The sequence below is a fragment of the Cydia strobilella genome, chromosome 14 (genome assembly GCF_947568885.1).
Source record: "Cydia strobilella chromosome 14, ilCydStro3.1, whole genome shotgun sequence".
In the NCBI taxonomy this organism is placed as follows: Eukaryota; Metazoa; Arthropoda; class Insecta; order Lepidoptera; family Tortricidae; genus Cydia; species Cydia strobilella.
In genome coordinates, this window is record NC_086054.1 from 13,571,954 (window position 1) to 13,594,464 (window position 22,511).

The 22,511-nt window shown below is 38.0% G+C and overlaps 1 protein-coding gene across 1 annotated transcript in view; it reads right to left on the reverse strand.

The window, feature by feature from the left end:
* Positions 1 to 22,511, reverse strand: part of LOC134747264 (E3 ubiquitin-protein ligase goliath-like) — a 104,506-nt gene that overhangs the window by 28,720 nt on the left and 53,275 nt on the right. Inside the window, exon 3 of the mRNA XM_063681879.1 lies at positions 18,794 to 19,220. Coding sequence (XP_063537949.1) covers positions 18,794 to 18,988 — 195 coding nt within the window. The 5' untranslated portion in view covers positions 18,989 to 19,220. The remainder of the gene's footprint in view (positions 1 to 18,793; positions 19,221 to 22,511) is intronic.

The window sequence follows — 22,511 nt, forward strand, 5'->3', positions numbered from 1 at the left end:
TGGATGGACAATAACTTAAGTATTGTTCTAACCGTTCTAACGTAACGTAACGTAAGTATATTTGTTCTAATTTCAATTAAATTGGGTTAAACGTGTAGTTCGGGGCATTATATTTTAGTCATTAAATTATGAGCAGGCTCGACCAAGGGGTTATGGAGCTAGAAGAGCCTGAAAGGCCAAAAAGCTATTTGTGAGGGGTCTTGCTATTCTGGTCATCTTATTTGCAAGAAAGTATGGTGAGTTACTTGAGTTTGATGAAAGTGCTCGGTTTACACATTATTATACCTATTTTAAAATAATAAGCAAGATCAAAACGAAATAAAATAAACATAATATAGGTCTTTGACCCTATTACTAAGACTCCGCTCCCCGTCTGCCCGTCTGTCTGTCACCAGGCTGTATCTCATGAACCGTGATAGCTAGGCAGTTGAAATTTTCACAGATGATGTATTTCTGTTGCCGCTATAACAACAAATACTAAAAAGTACGGAACCCTCGGTGCGCGAGTCCGACTCGCACTTGGCCGGTTTTTATTTAGATTCCGTGTTTTCTTACTTTCGTAGCCAAAATGACTAAATCGAACGTTAGTTTCGTTGAAAAATAAATTCTCATATGCAAAACTAAAAAGTTAATTTGATAACAGCTATACCTATATAAGCGAAGGTTATCCAAGCACTAAAACGCATGATAACAGTTTCTAGAACGTTTTTATTTACAATCACAACGGAGTGGATACCTACATGAGTGATAAATAAATAAATTCATTATTCCTTGACAAACAAGGAAAGGAATCCGTATGCAGTGCCGGTTTCAATATATAAAGTTGGTTATATCCGTGTAGCAGGCACATAATAGCTGTTTTATTTAGCTAGTTATGCAGATTATGCGTATTTGTGATCGTCACCTACTAGTTCTTGGTCAAGACAAGCCCTGCAGCTTCGAACAGAAAGAAAGCCTCCGATCACCGGTTTGTCATCATTACCCGCAATTTGAATAATTTTTTCAACTCACAGCCTTAGGATCTGTAGGTTATATTATATTTAATACACCCGACGCGTCTGGTGCATGCTGAATCGGATAAGGACCGGAGTTGGGAACTGTGCTTACTTATGGCACAAATGGAACTGGTGCGAGTCACCAGTATGCCGATGTGGAGCACCCGAGCAGACCGTACACCACACGGTATTTGATTGTCCTCTAACCAGATACCATGGGCAGGTGGAGGATTTCACCACCTTAACCAAGGAAGCGGTACAATATCTACAAACTGTAAATCTCTGAAGTAGAGTAACACAAAAAGCCATACGAAAAAAAAAAAAAATATTTAATTATTTGCCAAGTATCCTACTTGTATCCTTAGAATTTGCCTTATCAAAATTGTGTATATTACATTTATATAGTTACAGCAAATGATTGCTCCCATATTAGAGTTCCAATCACAAATATTTACTTTGACGTTTGTGTATTTTCGGTACACCCGCCTACCAAATCGGCTTAGCTTGATTGGACGTGCATTTGATTGTATGCTAATAGACATGAACGGTATCTAGTGGATATATTCTAATTGACATCATAAAATACCTGTCGCGTTGGGCAACTCATGCATTTTGAAATCAGGTAATGAGAATGGTTAAAGTTAGTAGAGTACAAATTTAAAAATAAGGTTTTGGCAAAAATTCCATTTTTGGTACAAGCTTTTATCGCTGACTGTACTTTTTTTCCACAGGCAACTAATACTCATCGAGACAATTCTAAAAAAATTTTCAGCTTCATCGGAAACCGGGAAGATGGTTAAATTAGTTACCTTAGATTCCATTACATAGTTACATACAGGTCGACCTAATAAAAGCGTGTTAATATGGGTGCGTACAACTTTCAAAAATATGTCCCATAGTTCTTAATTCACCGACTTAAGAGTTATGGTACATATTTTTGAGATGATCGTACCTGTAAACCTGTATATTTTAGACACTGTACCAGCACCAGCTACGCATTGATTATGAAATTATGAAATAAATGCATCCAAATTTTTTATACATATGCCTAACTCATACCTGATTTCTCTCACGCTTTGGCTAGAATGTATATTTACCATGCATATATGTTTAACGTACGTATGTATGTTTTGTGTAATGTTGTGTAATGTTACTTGCTTGTGGAAGATCTCTTAAGCTTCCACTATTCACGTCTCAGATTTATGCGAATTGTCTAAATACGAATAGGTATAGGTACGTATCTTATAATTTTAAGAAAACTTCGATAAATATAATCAAGGCAATCTTCTAAACAAGTTTTAGTATCCGCGGTACAATGACTCGACAATCACGTCAGAAAAGGGCCTAGCTGTAGTCACGCGATACAGATAATAAATAATATTTACTCCGTGACGAGATTCGCGGCTTGTGCTGCCCTTCTCCGGAGACACGATAGGGAAAACAATAAAACGAGAAAATAATTGCCACATTGTTAGTAGCCGATGCGACGAAGGCTGCTGCAAAACGCCGCATCATTGTCTTTGTAACGTAGCCTGTAGGTACCAGGCGACAAGACGATGCGACCATGCAGTGACCTATTTTCAAGCTTATCATCTAACATTTGGGCCCCTTTTGTGCCTCACAGGAGGTCCTTTTAGGCAATCGCTCCCTACAGTAGCTGCGTCAAGATGATTCGTAGGAAAACCTGAGCTTTCTCTCTTGGATCGAGCCCTCATGTTTGAGGATCGTGGTCAGGGTTGCATCTGGAGCGGATGACCAGCTTCTACCGATTTCTGTCCAGCGCGTCTCCTACGACCGACGACGATGAGCCTTTGACTTGATCGGTCCATCTCGTTATAAACCTGAGCTAAATAAGATGGCCTTTTATTTCTTGTCGAACTTTTAAATGGTTCAAATATCTTACCATCGTAATTAACAAAGTGATACAGACAGACCAATAGCAGTGCTTTGAATTCGATCGCTCTTTCTTCTCTGTCTGGAATGGGTTTCAAGTAGTGATGTACCGACTATTGATTTGGCCGACTAGCCGACTAGTCGGCGCTCGGATGGCCGATTAGTCGGCCGACTAGTCGGCTAGTCGGCCAAATCCATAAATCATTATTTGTCTTTAAAATTTACATTCGGGTGATCACTGCAGTAGCTTTGTCTAAGTTCGGATGCATTTGAAAAATAATTGTTTTGCTCCTTGCGTCGCTCAAGCTTTCCGTGTGCAATTTTCGTGCATTTTATTTAATATTTCGAGCAATTTAATGATAATTTAATAAAGGAAATACATATGTAACGTGATACATATTACGGCAACAAACCGAATAAAAAAAATCCGTCCAAAAGCCAATTGCCATTTAAGCATTTTGAGCAAAATATATTTTCCTTAAGAGACCCGCGTTTTGTGAGGTTGATATCTTAGTGGCTTCTAGGAATTTAATTGAAAACACCTCAAATAAAAATTACCTACCTACTGTAATACTATTAATATTGTACAACTACATAATAGAAACTTTCAAGCAGTGCTATATCATCATCAATTGTCCACAAAGAAACTAAAACTAATTTATCCCTTTACCATCCATAAAGCAGAGGATCTCAAGGCCTCCTAACTCAGCATAGCAAGCTGAAACCCTGTTTACTGTAAACCCTAAAGATTTCTTTAAATCTCCATACCAGGAGGCACAAAAACTTATTTGTTCGCCAGGAACACGGCCTTGGTCCGTATGTTTATTCATCAGCCGTCCACAGCTGTCGGACACTTCATAAATAACGCAACAGCCTGCTTAAACGGTATGCAAAGAAAACATTGAAATCTTGGATCGAATCCGTAAAACGGCATCTTGACCTTTTTAAGAGTTGCTTTGTTCTTGGTTGAGGACTCTTTTGTACAGGACAAAAAAAATATATTTAAAAATATTTTTTTTGCTTAAAAATTAGCGTCGTGGATTTGAGAGCGATTTAACCTTTTAAAATAAACATTTGGCAACAAAAGATAAACTCAGCCTTACTTCCTTATTTTCGTCCCCACATGAACTCTGAACTTAAATTGCTGTCGCTTCAGTATTATATTTGACGGTAATAAATTTCTCTCTTCTCAATTAATAACCATGCTTTTAACTTAGGCCTAAGATACACTTAGTTTTACTTACGTAAATAGGAACAAAGTTATTTATTAGAATGAGATAATGACATACATCTCTGTAGTATAGCTATGACCCTACTTAAGTAAAACTTACAAGTGTAGGTATCTTAGGCCTAACAATTATGAGTCTTGTAAATTTACTTGTAAGGGCTTTATTTACCTATTTTATCTATATATGCTCGTAACTATGTACGTCTTTATGGTAAGAACCAGTCCCTAATTAGGTAATGACGTTTCGGCAGCTCAATATCAGACGGTAATTGTGGTAGCAATTATACGTGGACGTTTCTAGGCTCTATGCTTATACTCCAATGAAGGCAAAGAGGCATAATACACGTACATAGGTAAATACATGATGAGTCTAATTACAGTAATTACCTACACAATTTGTTTGCGAGGACCAACTACTGAAATAAAAACATCCAATGGTCCTTAGAGTTTTGAATGATTCACGGTTAGTTGCACTAGACTTATATTGACCGGGATATAGACCGTGATTACCTTTTGTATTATTTGTGAGCTCCCGATATTTCGACGCAGTTACATGCATCATGTTCACGGGTGACTGAAGATAGCGGGTCGGTGTCAAAGTTGTGTAGACAGCGCTCTGTCTACCCTCATTCTTGCGCTTCGGCTGCGTTCACTTTCAACGTTACCAACGGTCGCATTCACACTTGTTGGTCCGGTCGCGTTCACACTCGTCGCGTCGCGTTCAATAATACAAAAGGTAATCACGGTCTATATCCCGGTCAATATAAGTCTAGTGATCCAATGGTCCATTTGGTAGCGTGACTTAAGGTTGTCAACTTGTCATTTCCTACAGCGACGCAGCCGGTAGTATGCACTGCAATGGTATTGAAATTAATTGAATAATGTACTTAATCATGTAGTCTGTTGTTCCTGTTGATTTTATGATAAAGAATCAAGTCCCTTTTTGTTGCACTTGCAGTACACACACACAGATACACTAACACTCACACACTAAGACACACAGATACACTAAGTTTTCTTTTCGATTGGCGTTTGTCGATATACGATTAACATCTTGGCAACGGCCCTAGATTTTAGTCAAAAATAAAGTAGTTGAATATTGAATTAGCCAGGCGCCTATTTCATAACCAACTTGTCAATTTTCCCTGACATTGACAATTTCCTGTACATTTCTGGGTCGGTAAGTATCGTCAGTATTTACTTGTTGGAGCAGCAATCTACGGTTAATTGTCAATGTCAATAAAACTGTCAGCGTCGTGAGACAGGGGCCTGGTCACTCAATAACTCAAATTGATTCTTACATCAGAATTATGTATAACTGTATCTTGTGACTTGCTCCAAACGAGGCTATAGCAGTGCACTAAAATGGGACAGACCATTTGGAACGGCATTAGCTCCATGTTTAGACCGCACGGTTGTTGCACGTGCGGTACAGTTGGCGTATACCGGTATATTTGAAGGTTCTTACAATTTTAGATACTGTAGTAAATTACTGGACTTGTCGGCTGAAATTGGCACATCCTACGCTGCCAGCCCAAACGGCTTCACGGTTTTAATATGTAAAAATGTCGTTTACCCTTTTAACGCATATCGCGGCGCGTCATCGTGATCGTGAACCTCGTCGTGATTGTCAGAATGCACAAATTTGATATTGATTGGTCAAAAGGGTTAAATAGGTTTACCCGAGTCATGGGGGTTCGCGAGGTATATAGAGTTCACAGATCCACTAGTAAAAAGTTCCACAACCTACCGTTGATCTTTATACCATTTAGATAAAACCTACCTAACATTTATGTATTGTACTTAATTAGTCGATTTTTGTTACTTATTTTATGATTTTTTAATGTTCAGAGCTCATACCGACTTCCGATGCTGACTAAAACAATGAAGAGCAACAAAATAATAATAAAGAAATTGTCATTTGTAATATTGTAATCTTAATTGGAATGTGTAGAAAGCTTGCACTAAACATATTCTTACAAAATCTTATTGAACGTTTACTCAAGCCATAATTGAATATGGATGAAATAAAGGGGTTGGCAACTGTCAAAGGTTTGACATTGGGCCATCACAGCTTGCCCCTTTTTGTATATGAGATTTGACATCCAGGGCATTAAAAAAACAAAAATTTGACACAGTTCTAGGGATTGACAGGGCAAGCTATGATGGCGCCATCTGCTAAATACTTCGACCGGCCAATACATTGCCATATTTGCCATGTCTCGTTCGAATAGCACAATGAACGGCAAATGTTTAATATGATTGTCTCGTCGCGCTTGTATTTCCGTTTCCTCGATATGCAGACGTCATAAATATATTAAAATTGTTAAAAGGAATCTGTCTATAATTATATTCTGATATTGCAACCTTACTAATGCAGATTTACGGTTGAAACGGGAAACGGGCGATGTTACTGTCAACAGGTGATAGATTGAAAGTTTTAATGCGGTAACGACAGCAAACACCAGACAAGAAAATTGACGGTGACATCGCCTGTTTCTCGCTGCTGCAAAGCTGCATCAGAAATATCAGAATGTAACAAGTATTTAAGCACTTTACAAGTTTTATAACCAAATGCACAAAGGTCCTTTTTCTAAGTAACAACACGTCGTCAGTAGGTCCTTATCAAAAATGGCAACAGACGGAGTTGACGTCAAGACTGCGAATTGGTTTTATGATTTACCGCGCGCAGTCGTCAAATTGTGAAGTGTTTGACTAATCGGCTAATGAGGCAACTAGGGCTATTATAAGAACTAAGAGCCAAGTGGCTCTGAAAGATTATTATTACTCGTCGTAAAACAAAACTGAATCAGTAACTCTCGAAATTTGATGAATATATAATAATAAATAATAATAATAATAAATATTATAGGGACATTCTTACACAAATTGGCTAAGTCCCACGGTAAGCTCAAGAAGGCTTGTGTTGTGGGTACTCAGACAACGATATATATAATACCTATACAAATACTTAAATACATAGAAAACATCCATGACTCAGGAACAAATATCTGTGTTCATCACACAAATAAATGCCCTTACCGGGATTCGAACCCAGGACCATCGGCTTCACAGGCAAGGTCACTACCCACTAGGCCAGACCGGTCGTCAATATAGATGTTCAGCTCGTATACTAGCTATAGTGGTCAGGCCACATACTATATGGTCTATATGCATCCCAATGCATGCAGTAAGCGTAATGTTTCGCAGACTAATCGGTGGACATATTTCCGCGTATGATTGAGAAAACTCTTTATGAATTTTATATTTTCTTTTGAAAACATTAGTTACGCCGTTATCTAAACGATGCCAGAGAAACCACTAATGGAAAAATTATTAACTGGCCACTAATTTGCTGTTAGTTATATTTATGAGTCAAACAGGATAGGTAGGTAGGTAGCATTATAAATAGATTCAAACCATACTCATAAATGAGTTTATTTAAAAGTAACCACAAATAATACAATACACTGAAGATACCGCAACGACATCCGTTTGTCAAAGCAAAAATAACATAGTTAACTGGCCATTGGTGAAGTTTAGTATATTAATTGCAATAAGGTTTACGTTTAATTTCGACGGTACGGTCCCTAACAGTAACAGACCACGTCAGTCTGATACGATTTTATTGAGCTCACATATTGGTCTGTTCCTATATTTATTGAACCACTTCCTGGCGCCCGAATCTAGCTTGTAAGGATCCAAATGGAATTTGCACATGTTTTATTACGAGTCGCCCTCGGTCACGTTTGTCAGATACCCATCAGATCAAATTGATAGTATCAAAACATAACATATGTGATATATTGAAAATGACATCATGACATAGCGAAGTTACGCAGGTATTATAAATTTCAGCTCAATCGGGAAGTCCCGGTAAAATCCGGCCACGGTCAAATCTATCCTACAACATGCGATCTCAAACAGAATCCGGATCGAGTGAATGTAAACAAAAGCTTTCAATTAAGCTCTCAACATACCGACGTTGTCCAATTTGTAATTTGAAGTGCATAAAATCTTGGACAAAAAACGCGCTGGATACATCAACAAATCCATAAAGATGTCTCGAATACACGTATATACGGCGCGCACATGTCTATTACAAATTGCATGTCAACTTGGTTCATGTAACAAACAGACCGGATCAAAGCATGGCCATCATTCATTATGTCATGCAACGCTGACAATCTGATCAACGCCACAAGCCCTATTTGTGTCGGTTAATGTGAAAAGGGACCTTAGTAACACATTGCAACAAGGAGCAAGCGACCTTTAATAGATAAGTCTTGGTTTCGATCTTATTGTCCTACACTTACGTCCTTTTAGGTATTTGTACATTATCAAAACCAAAGTGGTTGCAGAATTATGGACAAGTGTGTACACTTACTAATCTTACTATTACTACTATAGTAATAAATAAGAGACATGTGGTCCCGGTAGAAGGTTTTCTAAATCTAAAACAAGAACTGACCTTTTAGGAGTTTATGTGTGAAAAGGAGTACCAATACACAGTATAAAGTACCTACGAAACTCAAGAAATGCCACGCTTTTGTCAGACAGAAAATAAAAACTGGCGTTATTCATAAACGCTTGTCCAGTCTAGCAAGCCCTTGACAATCGTTAGTCCTTGTCCATCATTTGGATATTTGTGTTTGTTAGAAAGGAACAAAATTTAACAGCGGTTTGCTAAGTTTTATGAATAAAGGGTTACGGCTTCAAAGATTGTAAAGCACTGACCTTGATGTCATTGATCCGGTACAGATGATGTAACAAGCTTTTATGAAGGTGCAATCGGGAGATTGTTACACAACGAATGCCAATGGCTCGAAATATCATCGTATTCATAAAAAACCGGTCAAGTGTGAGTCGGACTCGCTAGCTATCACGGTTCATGAGATACAGCCTGGTGACAGACAGACAGATGGACAGTGGAGTCTTAGTAATAGGGTCCCGTTTTTACCCTTTGGATACGGAACCCTAAAAACACGAACTGTCACAGCTAGGGATCATCATTCGACGCGAGAGGTATCTTATTCTACCTTCCATACAGGTAAGGTAAGTACAATAGTGTACCGTAAAATCAGGTAACTTTAGTCTACAACTTACAACTAATAAGGTCCAAATTCTAGTTCCAGTAAAATATGTATAAGTATTTTTCAAATTATGTTGTGTATATAATATAGAAAGAGCATTAGTGTATCTAAGCTCCAAAATAAATGTAACGAGTAAAAATCATAAAGGCTCGAAATCAACGTTAAAAACTGGACCATAGTTGTACTTAAAAGGACTATAGTTACCTGAGTTTACGGTACTAATAAGATGGAAAATTAAAACTCAACTTACATTAAAATAAAACTACTTAAAAATTAAACTAATATCATAATTGGAGACATGAGTAGAGGAAAGTCACCTGGTCACGACGGCCTCAGTGTTGAACACCTGCGTTTCGCTGGTGCGCATCTGCCTATATAGGGTGTTGGCGATGTTTTTCAACCTGTGTGTTGGCCATATTTACCTTCCTCAGGAGCTTATGAAGACCATAGTGGTACCGATACCAAAAAACAAGACGGGTGATCCGACAAGAATAATTATCGGCCAATTTCGTTGGCAACCATAGTGGCGAAGGTTTTGGACCGTCTGCTTGATCTACAATTTGCGCGTCATATACACCTGAACGAGGCGCAATTCGGTTTTAGGCCAGGGCTCTCTACGGAAACGGCAATTTTGCGGCTCAAGCACACGGTTCAATACTATACTACGCGAAATACGCCAATATACGCGTGTTTTTTGGACTTGTCGAAGGCATTCGACCTTGTTTCGTACAATATCTTATGGGATAAGCTCTTGAGGGAGACGTCTGCACCCAGAGAGATGGTCTACCTTATGAAATATTGGTACCAGAACCAGAACAACAGTGTCAGATGGGCCGGATCATACTCAAAGGAGTACAGGTTGGAATGCGGCGTGAGACAGGGTGGTCTGACGTCTCCGCGGCTTTTCAATCTGTACGTCAACAACCTGATCGAGGAGCTCAGCAGCGCCGGCATTGGGTGCTCAGTTGGTGGTAAAATAATGAACAATATCAGTTACGCTGACGACATGGCTCTGCTGAGCCCTTCGCTCGGGGCCCTCGAGATTCTGATCGGAATTTGTAAAGGGTACGCGGAGGCCTACGGTCTCAGATACAACTCCAAGAAAAGTGAGCTACTCTTGTTTAAGGCGGGTACAAAAAAGCCGATGTACATACCACCACTAAAACTTGGAGGAGTTGAGTTGAAAACTGTCACTCAGTTCAAGTATCTGGGGCACTGGGTCACTGAGGACCTCTCTGATGACCTTGACGTGGAACGGGAGCGTAGGGCATTAGCGGTGAGAAGCAACATGTTGGCTCGCAGGTTTGCACGTTGTACGGAGAGTGTCAAGATAACTCTTTTTAGGGCATTTTGTCAGTCTTTTTATGCGTGCAGCCTGTGGGTCAAGTGTACGCAGAGATCCCTTAATGCTTTACGCATTCAGTATAATAACGGTTTCAGAATGTTGTTGGGGTTGCCTCGATTTTGCAGTGCGTCGGGGATGTTTGCCGAAGCTCGCGTGGACGGCTTCCAAGCCATAATGCGCAAGAGAGTGGCCTCCCTGATGCGCCGTGTTAGGGACAGCCCCGGCAGCCTTCTGAATACTGTTTTGGACAGGTTAGATTGTCCAATAGTAAACAAATGGAATGCCATGCACATGGATAACAGGAGTGCTGTTGGGCTAAGTTAGTTATTTAAGTAGTAGTTTTATTTATTTAAGTTATTGTAATAATATAGTCTGTAAGGTAGCCGTAATATGGGCCTTGTTGCCTGATTAAAATTATTAAATAAAAAATAATAATAATAATATTGTCTTTGGTTACCGCGATTTACTTATGAAATAAAACTATGAAAACCCGTCACCCGTCACCCGCTGACAACGAACGCTGGGTTCGAAACATTCAATATACGCGATATAATCCGTTTTCATAGTTTTATTTCATAATATTATAATAAATAAAACTAAAACATACTTGAATAATGTTTGTGTTTTTATATCAATAATAATATTTGAATGTTAATTTATTTGTGTGTCGGTGGCGTACGTGTCGCCATTAAGTATAGATTAAGTCGGGTCCCCACAGGTCTTTGTGCACTAACTATGCACTAGCATGCATTGAATGTGCAAGCATTGTTGCAATGTTGATGACATGGACGAGTCACGGTCGAACTGGTAGACGTGTAAGACGCATTCACATTGCCATCTGACTTTGACAAGCACACATGACGAAACAATAAAGCTTCAGACTTTGCCAAAGCAAAATTTCGTGTGTGATTCTGTATCATTAAAATCATTAAATCATTTATTCATTTGCAAGAATGTAGTACACAAAACAAGTTCTTACAAATAAAGATGTCCAATACATTCTGCTTAACAAAGCATGCAAAGAAAAGAAGGCATTCTTGCATAGAAAAGCAGATAACGAAATTGCGATTTTCGAGGTTCGCGGAAGGCCATTTTGTAGGCTGTTTTTGCCATTTTGGTTTGGGTACAGAAGCCGGGTTCTCTGATTTGACTAATACCTAGGTAAGTGCCCGTATGTTGTACTTACTGTACATTGTTTCTTTTAAATAAACAATATTTACGGCAAAGCGGCTTTGTAAGGTATGTAAAAGTAAATGTTTTAAATAACAGTAATATGCCACGAGACTAATAAAATATTCGTGTTTTTCTCAAGCTAAAAATACCACTGATTCGATAATCAACAACACGCTACTGGCACACTGATACTTATAATAAAGTGATACAATTTGCCATATAACTCACACATCTATTTCAGTACTATTACGTAAATTATATCATAGGAAATAATTATTTACGATACAAGTGCGGAAAAGAGGAAATTCGAAACGTGTACGTTAAATCGACACGAGTTGCGAATTACCTATTCGCACGTGTATCGTGCAACGCTTTAAAGTATATATGGCCCTTTAATCTTTCGACATATGCACGAAAAGTGCTCTTTTACTAACTAGTGCGAGAAAGTAGCACCATATGTACTGTAAAATATTAATTTCTTAGGTCAGATTGCCTTCGGTATATGACTTTTTTTTAAACAAACTGTTAAATTCAAAACTGAACGCAAGTGTGTAGGCAGCTTAACACGCATAAACACAATAAAATTATTAAAACTGGAACAATAGGCGGCGATAACGAGTGTTTACGATTCGACGAGTGTATGCGATACAACACTAGGTTGTTGTAAAAATCGGAATCGAAACACCAAACAGCATACCACTTCATTTTGGTCTAGGAAGTTACTTCTGGAGGTTAATTCGAACACTTTGACATCAAAATGATATCTAAATGATGTCATACATGTATTGACGCGAGCGAGTCGCACGGGCGAACGAGAACACAATGAAATCAATTTGTTGTCAAAACGGCAAAATGATTATGCATAAATACTTATCTCGTGGTTATTTGTCAAGAAGAAAGGGTAAAAACGGGACGCTATTACTAAGACTCCACTGTCAGTCTGTCTGTAACAAGGCTGTATCTCATGAACCGTGATAGGTACAGTTACAATTTTCACAGATGATGTATTTCTGTTGCCGCTATAACAACAAATATTAAAAAGTTCGAAACCCTCGGTGGGCGAGTCAGACTCGCACTTGTCCGGTTTTTTTACCTTTCACACGTAATAACGTGTGAGAACTGAGAACTTTATAAGTGATAAAACATTGACTTGCTTGGAATTGGAAAACATCGTGAGGAATCTGGACTAATACGAATAAGGGGTTAAGGGACGATAAAGACGAAAATGTATGTATGTATGTATGTGAACTGCATGCCAACTGCAACGTCGGCGTGCAGTTCATATACAAGTTGCAGTCGGGTTGCAGTCCGTCTGTACCGGCCCTAAGTCCTAGTTTCCAATTTGGTACAGTTAAATAACTATACAGCCACTAACAAACACTTCATAAGTCGCCGTAGCTAGGCCTAGTGGGTAAGTGACCCTGCCTGTGAAGCCGAGATGGTCCTGGGTGTAAGGGCATTTATTTGTGTGATGAGCAGAGATGTTTGTTCCTGAGTCATGGATATTTAAGTATTTATATATTATATATATTGTTGGTACAACACAAGCCTCCTTGGGCTTACCGTGGGACTGTCAATCTGTGTAAGAATGTCCTATAATATTTATTATTTTAATTAATCAAGATTGTTGGTCATTACTGTCAGTAGTCAGTCAGTAACAACGTCTCTTAAATCTTAAAAATGCTGTAAATAACAGCGAAACAGCGCCGTGAATCACATAATAACAAGTTTTGTTATCGCATATTTTAAGGGCGAAGAAAACAAAAGTTTGTAAGTCTAAAACTAACCTTGAAGTTCGTTGACACGGAAAATATGTAAAAGCGTGGAAATTCTATAAATATTTGCGACTTGGGAAAAGGCTCCTTAACGTTTAGATATAAGGTTCCTTTTGCTACCTTATCTAATCACTCGAGAACTGCATAAATAGAAATAGAACTCACTGGACATAGTGAATGGAATGTTAGTACTATTGTAAATGTGTCCCTGAAGTTGTCAGCACATAGATTCCTCGCAGTACTTAGATACCTAGCTGAAAACGGCCAGCAAAGAATATGTTATACCTACTTCATACGTCGCATCTTCCTGAGGAGATGCCTATTACGTACTGCAGCCACTGCAGGCTACATTATTAATTATAATATGTAGCTTAGATCACTATAAGCTACATCTCATACAGGCAGCATACCGCAGATTTTAGCAGGTTAGAGTCCGACCACACTCCCTCATGCCAAGTGCTATGTCAAGTATACATATATTGGGCTCCTATGGGATACGTATGCATCGGCGGCCAATCGTAATATGCGCCAGGTCATGAAATTCCTAGGTATATCGTGAAACGTGAAAATCTTTGTCTCATTTCTGAGTCGACGGAGCCCCGCTAAGAGGGGCTCCTATTTCTGGACAGTTAGCCGTTTGCGCAGCTAAAGCAACCTAACGAACCTTTTAATGTGACTGCCGTCAAAACATTACATAGGATTTTTACGATCGGGCGGATATTACGATCTGCTTCCGACATACCATCGGCATTATCACTCACAAGTCAGTACAAAGTACAAACTTAGCGTGGTCGGAGTCTACCTATCAAACTTTCCAAAAAAATTGTCGGAAATGTGATAGATAGGTTGGTATATTATTAATTATTATCCCTACATCGTAGAAAAATACTTCGGAACAGCGATTACTGCAATACAGCTGCATTTCCCACACACCTTCCGTAACCTAAATAACGCTTATGGTGTAACTAGAGTTGTGCCGTTCCCGGTAACATTCCCCATTTTGTATGGGGAAATTTCTCGCTCGGTAACATTCCCCATACTAAATGGGTAATGTTACCGGGAACGGCACAACTCTAGGTGTAACTGAATTCTATTTAAGGAGCTGTTTTACGTTCTATTATAGCACCGATTAGACGCGCCCGCCTTCCGTTCACTTCCCGAATGTAACTTCAAACCAGTAGAAGTGGAAATTAATTTAATTTGGTATGGTTAGGTCTTTATAGTACTTTACTCCGCCTTAATGACGCTTTTAATTAAATGAATAATCGTGTTTCGCGGCTTTTCATATTAAATACCTGCCTTTTGCAAAACCGTTATCAGCTTTTTAAAATATCAATCACTTAAATGGATAAACGACAGGACGGAACAGATAATTTAATACAAAATCAAGTAGTTGTACCTACTGATACGTGATAACAAAGTTACAGTACTTACAGTGGTAGAAAAAGGCTTGAATGGGTTCAGAAGCACTGTAGTGTCGCACGGTTTTTTCTTCAATGGCAACACACTGCCGTGTGTCTAGCTAGAGTCCGCGTCAAGGCTTCTACAGACAGACGTTGCAACAAATAGCATGCATGCGATTTGATGCTGGCTAAGTAGGAGCAATGAATTCAATCGCTGGACCAAATGCCGCAATGTAATTTAAATCACATGCGATTGTCGGTGAGTTCGGTGACTCTTAGGAGCTTCAGAGCCTATTAGCCAATTTCGCACCAACCATTTATAGGCAGGGCTAGGACAAAGTGTGGCCGTGCCACTATAAAATTAAATTTATACTATAAACCTCACGTTTTTTACAGAAATTTGGTGTTTAAGGTAGGTGGCAAGGTAGGGTTCCACACATAGCTTAGACGGATTTTAGTTTAGTTCCCGAATGGAACTGACAACTCGTAACTTGTAAGTATGTTACTATGTCGATAAAACTTGAAAATTAATTATTCGATATCTTTTACGTACACTTGTTTTATAGTTTTGCGTTACGGTAGAGTAGTCGATTAAGCACGTAAGACTGACATGCTTTGGTGAAAAATAAAAGGATTGAGTAAGGAAAAGGATTTCCAAACTTCATACGAATCATTAATTTATTAAAAATCACAAATTAAATATTATTGCTATAGTTTTCGTAAAACCTTTGGTCTAGATTGTTATACTCTCTCTGTATTTACGTCGCCCTAACATTTAGAAGATTGTTTTTTTTTATGATTTCGATATATTGTTTAATCTCCCCTTTAATCCGACATAATACTATCCGTCTTAACTAACCTTGCACCGAGTTGAGCAAAATTAAGTGAGTGAGTGTCATTATAATCGTAATAAGTGCCATTTTCAACCAAAAGGGTACTTATTTTCGCTTGTCAGTAAGGCGCTATTTCCATATAGCTTCAATTCGAAATCAACCTTATCAACAAGCGACAATGTGGTACCTTTTGGTTGAAAACGTCACATATTTTTCTTCATTGCAAATGTCATGAAGAGCTGGCTTGGTCTGAGTCCGACTCTAGTTGACCTAGAATTCTAGATTAAGTCTAAAATTCCAAGTGTGTCAATATCCCAATTAAGGATTTACAATTTATCAGTTAATGTTGTGTTGTACTTATAACATGGCAACACTTGATAACCTAGTTTGTTTTATGATAATTAACGTGATTTTGTACTGAATTAAATGGAAACTGGAAACTCAAGTCATTATAGGTCTATCGCTTAACTCAGATGGTTGTTGAGAAGTTGCAGGTTGATTTACATAGCCCAGTTTTTTGGGGGCAAAAACGTACCAGTGCAAGTGATTAATTAAATATCAACTCAAGTGTTATCGATATCGATAGCAAGCAATTTATAGTCATAATAACAAACGTGACTCATCCTTGAAGTAAACAATATGTTACTTTATTATCTAATAGCAAACTTTATAATATATTCTTATTGCAATTGTAAATAGATCATTTTATTGTAAAAGCGATTATATTAATATTAAAACCGGCCAGTTGCGAGTCGGACTATTAGCGCACGAAGGGCAAAAAAAATCACGTTTGTTGTATAACCCCCCCTCCCCGCCCCTCAAATATTTATTTTATTCTGTTTTTAGTATTTGTTGTTACAGCGGCAACAGAAATACATCACCTGTGAATATTTCAACTGTCTAGCTATCACGGTTCATGAGATACAGCCTGGTGACAGACAGACGGACAGCGCGCGGAGTCTTAGTAATAGGGTCCCAGTTTTATACCCTTTGGATACGGAACCCTAAAAATAACACAACAGTACTGTCTTACGTAATAATTTTATCGACATCGACTTAGAGTTAAACTTGTCCTCACATTTTTTAATCGTCAAACCAAATTTCATCCGTCAAACCGGGGATATTAACTTTTACATACGTATAATTTATAGGTACACATAATCTTGACTGGATTAAACTTTTTATAACCTATTAAAACACCTTAATAACATAAAAACACATGTTACGGACTAACTGCCTTTCACTAAGGACGATTTTGTAAGAGACCTACATATAGGCGAGTATTAACGTAGTGCCCTTAGCAATACGACCAAGTTATCAAATGCACGTGGAAACCCTCGGAATTAAAGCAGCCACGTACAGAAATATCGAGAAAAGTTTAACAGTAGCAACGCTTGTACTTGCATTGATGTTTTTTTTATATTTATTTATTCAAAACAATCTTAAAATACTTTGTACATTGTTCTTATGCTGTGTGAGCTAATTCACACGGATGTGATGAAAAAAAAATATTTTTTTTAAACTTTATAAACTTGGTTAACTTGGCGATATGCCATTTCTATAGTAAGTCCCCTTTTCGCCCCCTTATGGGTTGATTTTCGTTATAAAAACTATTATATGTTGTATTGTATGTTGCTTTATATTTTTCTACTTCTTTCCAATTTTTAGTGTATTTTCCCCATTCCTTTTTGTGTAATATATTATATGTTTATCCTATTAATTTTGTATGTATTTATATCCTTTATCTTTCTGGTACCTTGTTGTACATTTTGCTACATTTGTCACCCTCTTTTCACTTTCTCCTCTCATCTACTCAAAGGTTAACTGGAAGAGATCCCTCAAAGGGATAAGTTCGCCTTTGTACATCTTATTATTTGTACCATGTAATTTTTAATGTGTATATTTGTACAATAAAGAGTTTCCTACTACTACTACTACTACATATGTCCTTCCCCGGAACTCAAACATTCTTTATACCAATTTTCATTTTAATAGGTTCAGCTCAGGGGTTAAAGCGTGAAGAGGTAACAGCCAGATAGACACTTAGGCAGTCAGTTACTTTCGCATTTATAATATTTTTAGCAATTAGTAGGTATAATAGTACGGAATAATATATGGATATGTTAGCGATCATGTCAAATGAAAAGACACATCAAATAACCTACATTTCACGACAGGCGTATACTAATTGTAAGATAACATAGAGTACATAGACGCAACTCAAAATGTATGTTTGTAGTGTAACAAATACGCGTAAAACAACAACGTACCAACTGAACAAATAATACAAAGTACATTTACACATGCAAATCGGTCTACCAAAACGTTTCCAAAAGAGTTATTAGCAAACAAACACTAATTTTACATAACGTATAAGCATTATTTAATTTATTTATGTAGCAAATACAAGAGTAATTGTCGCTTTTGTTTAACTAATGTTTAGTTAAACAAATGATGTTTTTTTTGCTTGTATGTAAATTCAATGTTGACGTGTAAAAGTGCCCTTGTGGCCTACTTGCTGAATAACTGTTGAAGATGAAGTATTTTATTTAGATTTTTTTTTTTTGAAAAAAAAATCAATTTTCTTCAGTAGGTTTTTGTAACGCTACGAGAATAAATAACAACTGCTATCTGACAGCGAATGAAATATGAACAGAATTATGTATGACTTCATAATTGAGTTGGTAATTTTGTAAAATTTGATGTTAAATTAAGAAAATCTTGTGAAGTAAGGTCTATAGGTGCCTACGTAATTCTTATTTTAGCTTAATTTAGGCATTGGAGTCTAAGGTTAAACTTGGTCATGGTGTTCGGGGACCGTTATATTTAGTAATGTAACTATAACTCAGCCTGTTTACGTCCCACTGCTGGGCATAGGCCTCTAATGTGCGAGATGGTCTGGGCTATAGTGCCTAGGCTGGCCAAAGGCGTGATGGGGACTTCACATACACCTTTGAATTTCTTCGCGAATGTATGCAGGTTTCCTCACGAAGTTGTCCTTTACTAAAGCTCACTAGCATCTAATGTAGTGTTATATTAAAATTAAAGGTCTTACCTCAGAAGTCTCAGAGTACTGTTCCCCATGCTCATCCTTATACGATATATTGATGTTAGCCTGCGTAAACGTGTCACTAGTGAACCGGTCGTCTCCCGGCCCGTACCGGACCGACTCCAGCTCCGTGCCGGGCGTATGGCATCCGACGACTGCCAACCATCCCAGCGCTGCTAACCGCGACCACAATACACGCATTTTATAACACTATCACCGTCACATTAACACTACACGTCTCACTGTACTGAAAGCACCGACGCGAATGATATCTTTGCTATCCGGTCAGCGAAAACTTTAAGATAACTTATCACTACTTTCTTCGCTCTAATTTCTTAGGTTTTCGTCATGAACTCTCCAGCGGTTGTTGCATGTTCTCTATAACGAAGTCGACTGCTGCCCCATAACCGACGAGAAACTTCACTGCGGATGCCTGAAACAATAGAATGGTTACGTCAGGATTGCTTGTAATTTACACGGTCACGTTGGTAATTATAAATATAAGCTAATTCGTTAATAGATTCTGATTGATTCGTTATGAACAAGTATCCAGTTTGTCTAGAACTAGAGGTGAGTAATAAGTATAAGTAATCGGAAACCGTAGTTACATTGGTTAGTATAATATGCCCGAGCAGATTATAGGTAAAAGATGTTCCAACTTAGATCAAAGTCGATTGACACGGCCTTTGGAAGATGAAACTAAGTGTTATGTTTCATAAGAAATGATAAAAATAACAATACGAGGATCATTTGAATATCGATAGCTCGATTTTCAAGATTGAGAAATTGAGAATATTGTTGAAGCACATGACAGAAGTCCTTTGAAAGACGAAACTAAGTGTTAAGGGGTTCACTCACGATACGATTAATCGCTCCTATCTATCTAACGAGAATCGTGACGATCGATCATTTCGAAAATGCCAGTCAACACACGGAGGAATTGGTCGTTACTATTATCGATGCGCGATCGAGGGATGCAGCGCTCATGCACGGAGCAATCGGTCGTTACGATCGATGCGCGATCGAGGAATGCAATGCGTGCGGCTTCTGCGCAAGAATGAGACAATCATCAAATCGTTGATCGCAAAGAGCCATACAATGTCGATTCATCGTTACGATATTTATGATTGCACGGATTTTTGTTGCGATTTCCGATATCGCCTTCGATTAAGTAAATCGTTAACGATATTAACATACACTACCAATCCGTCGTTTTGATCGGTCTGTAACTTAGAGGATATAACCAAACCAGACGCCTTTGTCTGTAATTTTCTGTACAAAACAGTATGCCGATTTGCGGGGGCACGTCAAATGTATACGTAACGTAAAAATAGCCATGTCAGATAGACGTCAGTCCATACAATGTGTATGACCATTGGCGCCTATTTTCGACAGAGAGGAACGCCTATTAATGGCCACTGTTTGGTTATATCCTCTAATGTAACGAAGGATTGTAAAGATGAATCGTACCGTGAGTGAACCCCCTTACGTTTCATAAGGAGGGCAATACGATATACTACGAATGCATCATTAAATTTGAATATTGGTTACAGTGTTGATGTGCTAATAATTATATGAAGTAGAAAATTAGAGATATATTATTTTATATAATATAAAGTGGAACGCCATGCACATGGACAACAGGAGTGCTGTTGGGCTAGCTGAGTTAGTTATTTAAGTAGTAGTTTTAGTTTAATTTAAGTTATTGTAATATATACCTAATGAACTGATGTTCGAAATAAATATATTATTATTTATTTATTTATATTTATAGCTAAAGTATCAGTTGATGTTATTTTCAATTCTTCAACAGACTGTTTAGTTAAATTGGCAAAATGTCGTTCAAACGATGCATTTTTTTCCTAACATACGTCATTATACACCTGTGACCAAAGACATATATGTTATTCAACGCGTACCACAACACCTTTAACTGGGCGCCTAGCCAAGATGACAGCCGTTGATAGAACACGCCAATCGAAACTTAAACAATGTATGGAAATAGTCACGTGAATTTTCTTAATCGTTTCGTTAATGATCTGTCATCCAGATAAATTTTTAGGGTTCCGTACCCAAAGGGTAAAAACAGGACCCTATTACCAAGACTCCACTGTCCGTCTGTCTGTCACCAGGCTGTATCTCATGAACCGTGATAGCTAGACAGTTACAATTTTCACAGGTGATGTATTTCTGTTGCCGCTATGACAACACATACTAAAAACGAAACAAAATAAGTATTTAAGTGGAGCTCTCATACAGCAAACGTGATTTTTTTTGGGCGCCTCGCACACATTTACAATTAGACGTATAAATTTTAAGTTCAACATTGTGTACGATATAACAAAACTTCCGTGAGACACAGACATATTAAATATATTAATAACGGGTCACTCACGTATCGACGTGTTTTGCGACTTAAAATACGCGAGTGACCCGTTATTAATATATTTATTTATTTATTTTAAACTTTATTGCACAAGAACAAGTACAAAAGGCGGACTTAATGCCTTGAGGCATTCTCTACCAGTCAACCACTGGGCCAAACAGAAATTAGTTAAGGTGGGTGCAGCGCGATGCGAAAAAAAATGTTCTAAATATAAATTCTAATACTAACGCCAATATACAAACTAGTGATATTTATATACTATAATACCTTTATAAACTTCATAAATAAACAATATAAATACATATACAAATTTATTATATAATATTCATAAATATACTTTTGCATGTGCGGGGAAGGGGGGAGGGGGGGGGTCTCACTAGACAGTATCTAGCAGGTGCTTGTAGAGCATTCGTTTGAAAGTCAGCTTGTATACTGTAGTCAGCTTGTATATTGTGTACGATAGTTCATTTATCGGCAACAATCAGCAGGAGACGAATTGATTCTTACTTCTAACCACAGACAGTATGGAACTAAACTTACGGTTGCTACTTGCTACGTCACACCTGCCACATAAACGCTCATACGATGGTACTCGTTATGTACGATCTCAAGTAAAACCCACGTACGACGATTTACAACGGAATACGTAAACAATGTGTTTAATGTAAAAGGTCAGTAGCGCGAGACTTGTGAGAGTTGTGACCGATAAGTGAACCATAAAACGATAAACCGAATAAATGTAACGGCTTGACCTGATGATATATTGCCGATCTGTCTCTTTTGCACTTGGGCACAATAAAGATATGCCAGAAAGAGAGGCAACGTTTTGCGCCGGCGATAACTGAGTTGGGGTCAAACGATTTTTATTACGCTATTAGTAATCAAAACAGTATTACGGATTAGCTATTTGGGTTAATCTGTTCGACGAATTTGCTGGTCGTTTTCATGAACGCGGTGTATTAGAATTATTAGATTACCTAGATGTGAAATGTAAAAAGAGTACGTAAAAAGCTCTAAGTGTAATCTCGCGAAATACTACGTTTATCTGAATTTTTGATAACCAATTTACATTTGTTTGAACTAGTTTCTACTATGGCCCACAATCAAAATGTTCCTATTTTTAACTTGAACCTTGTTGTAAATTGGGATGAATTTAGTCGATTTGAGAAAGCAAAAATTCGAGCGGCCGGCAAACGGCCGTCAATCTGCTGTCGCGGGGCGAGGTAATTCGAGTCGGGGCGGGGCAGTGCGTGGCCGTTCTGTATGATAATACTATTACTTATTCTGTGACACGGGTGTACATTGTAATGCACATTGCGCCCGACGAGGTTAATAATC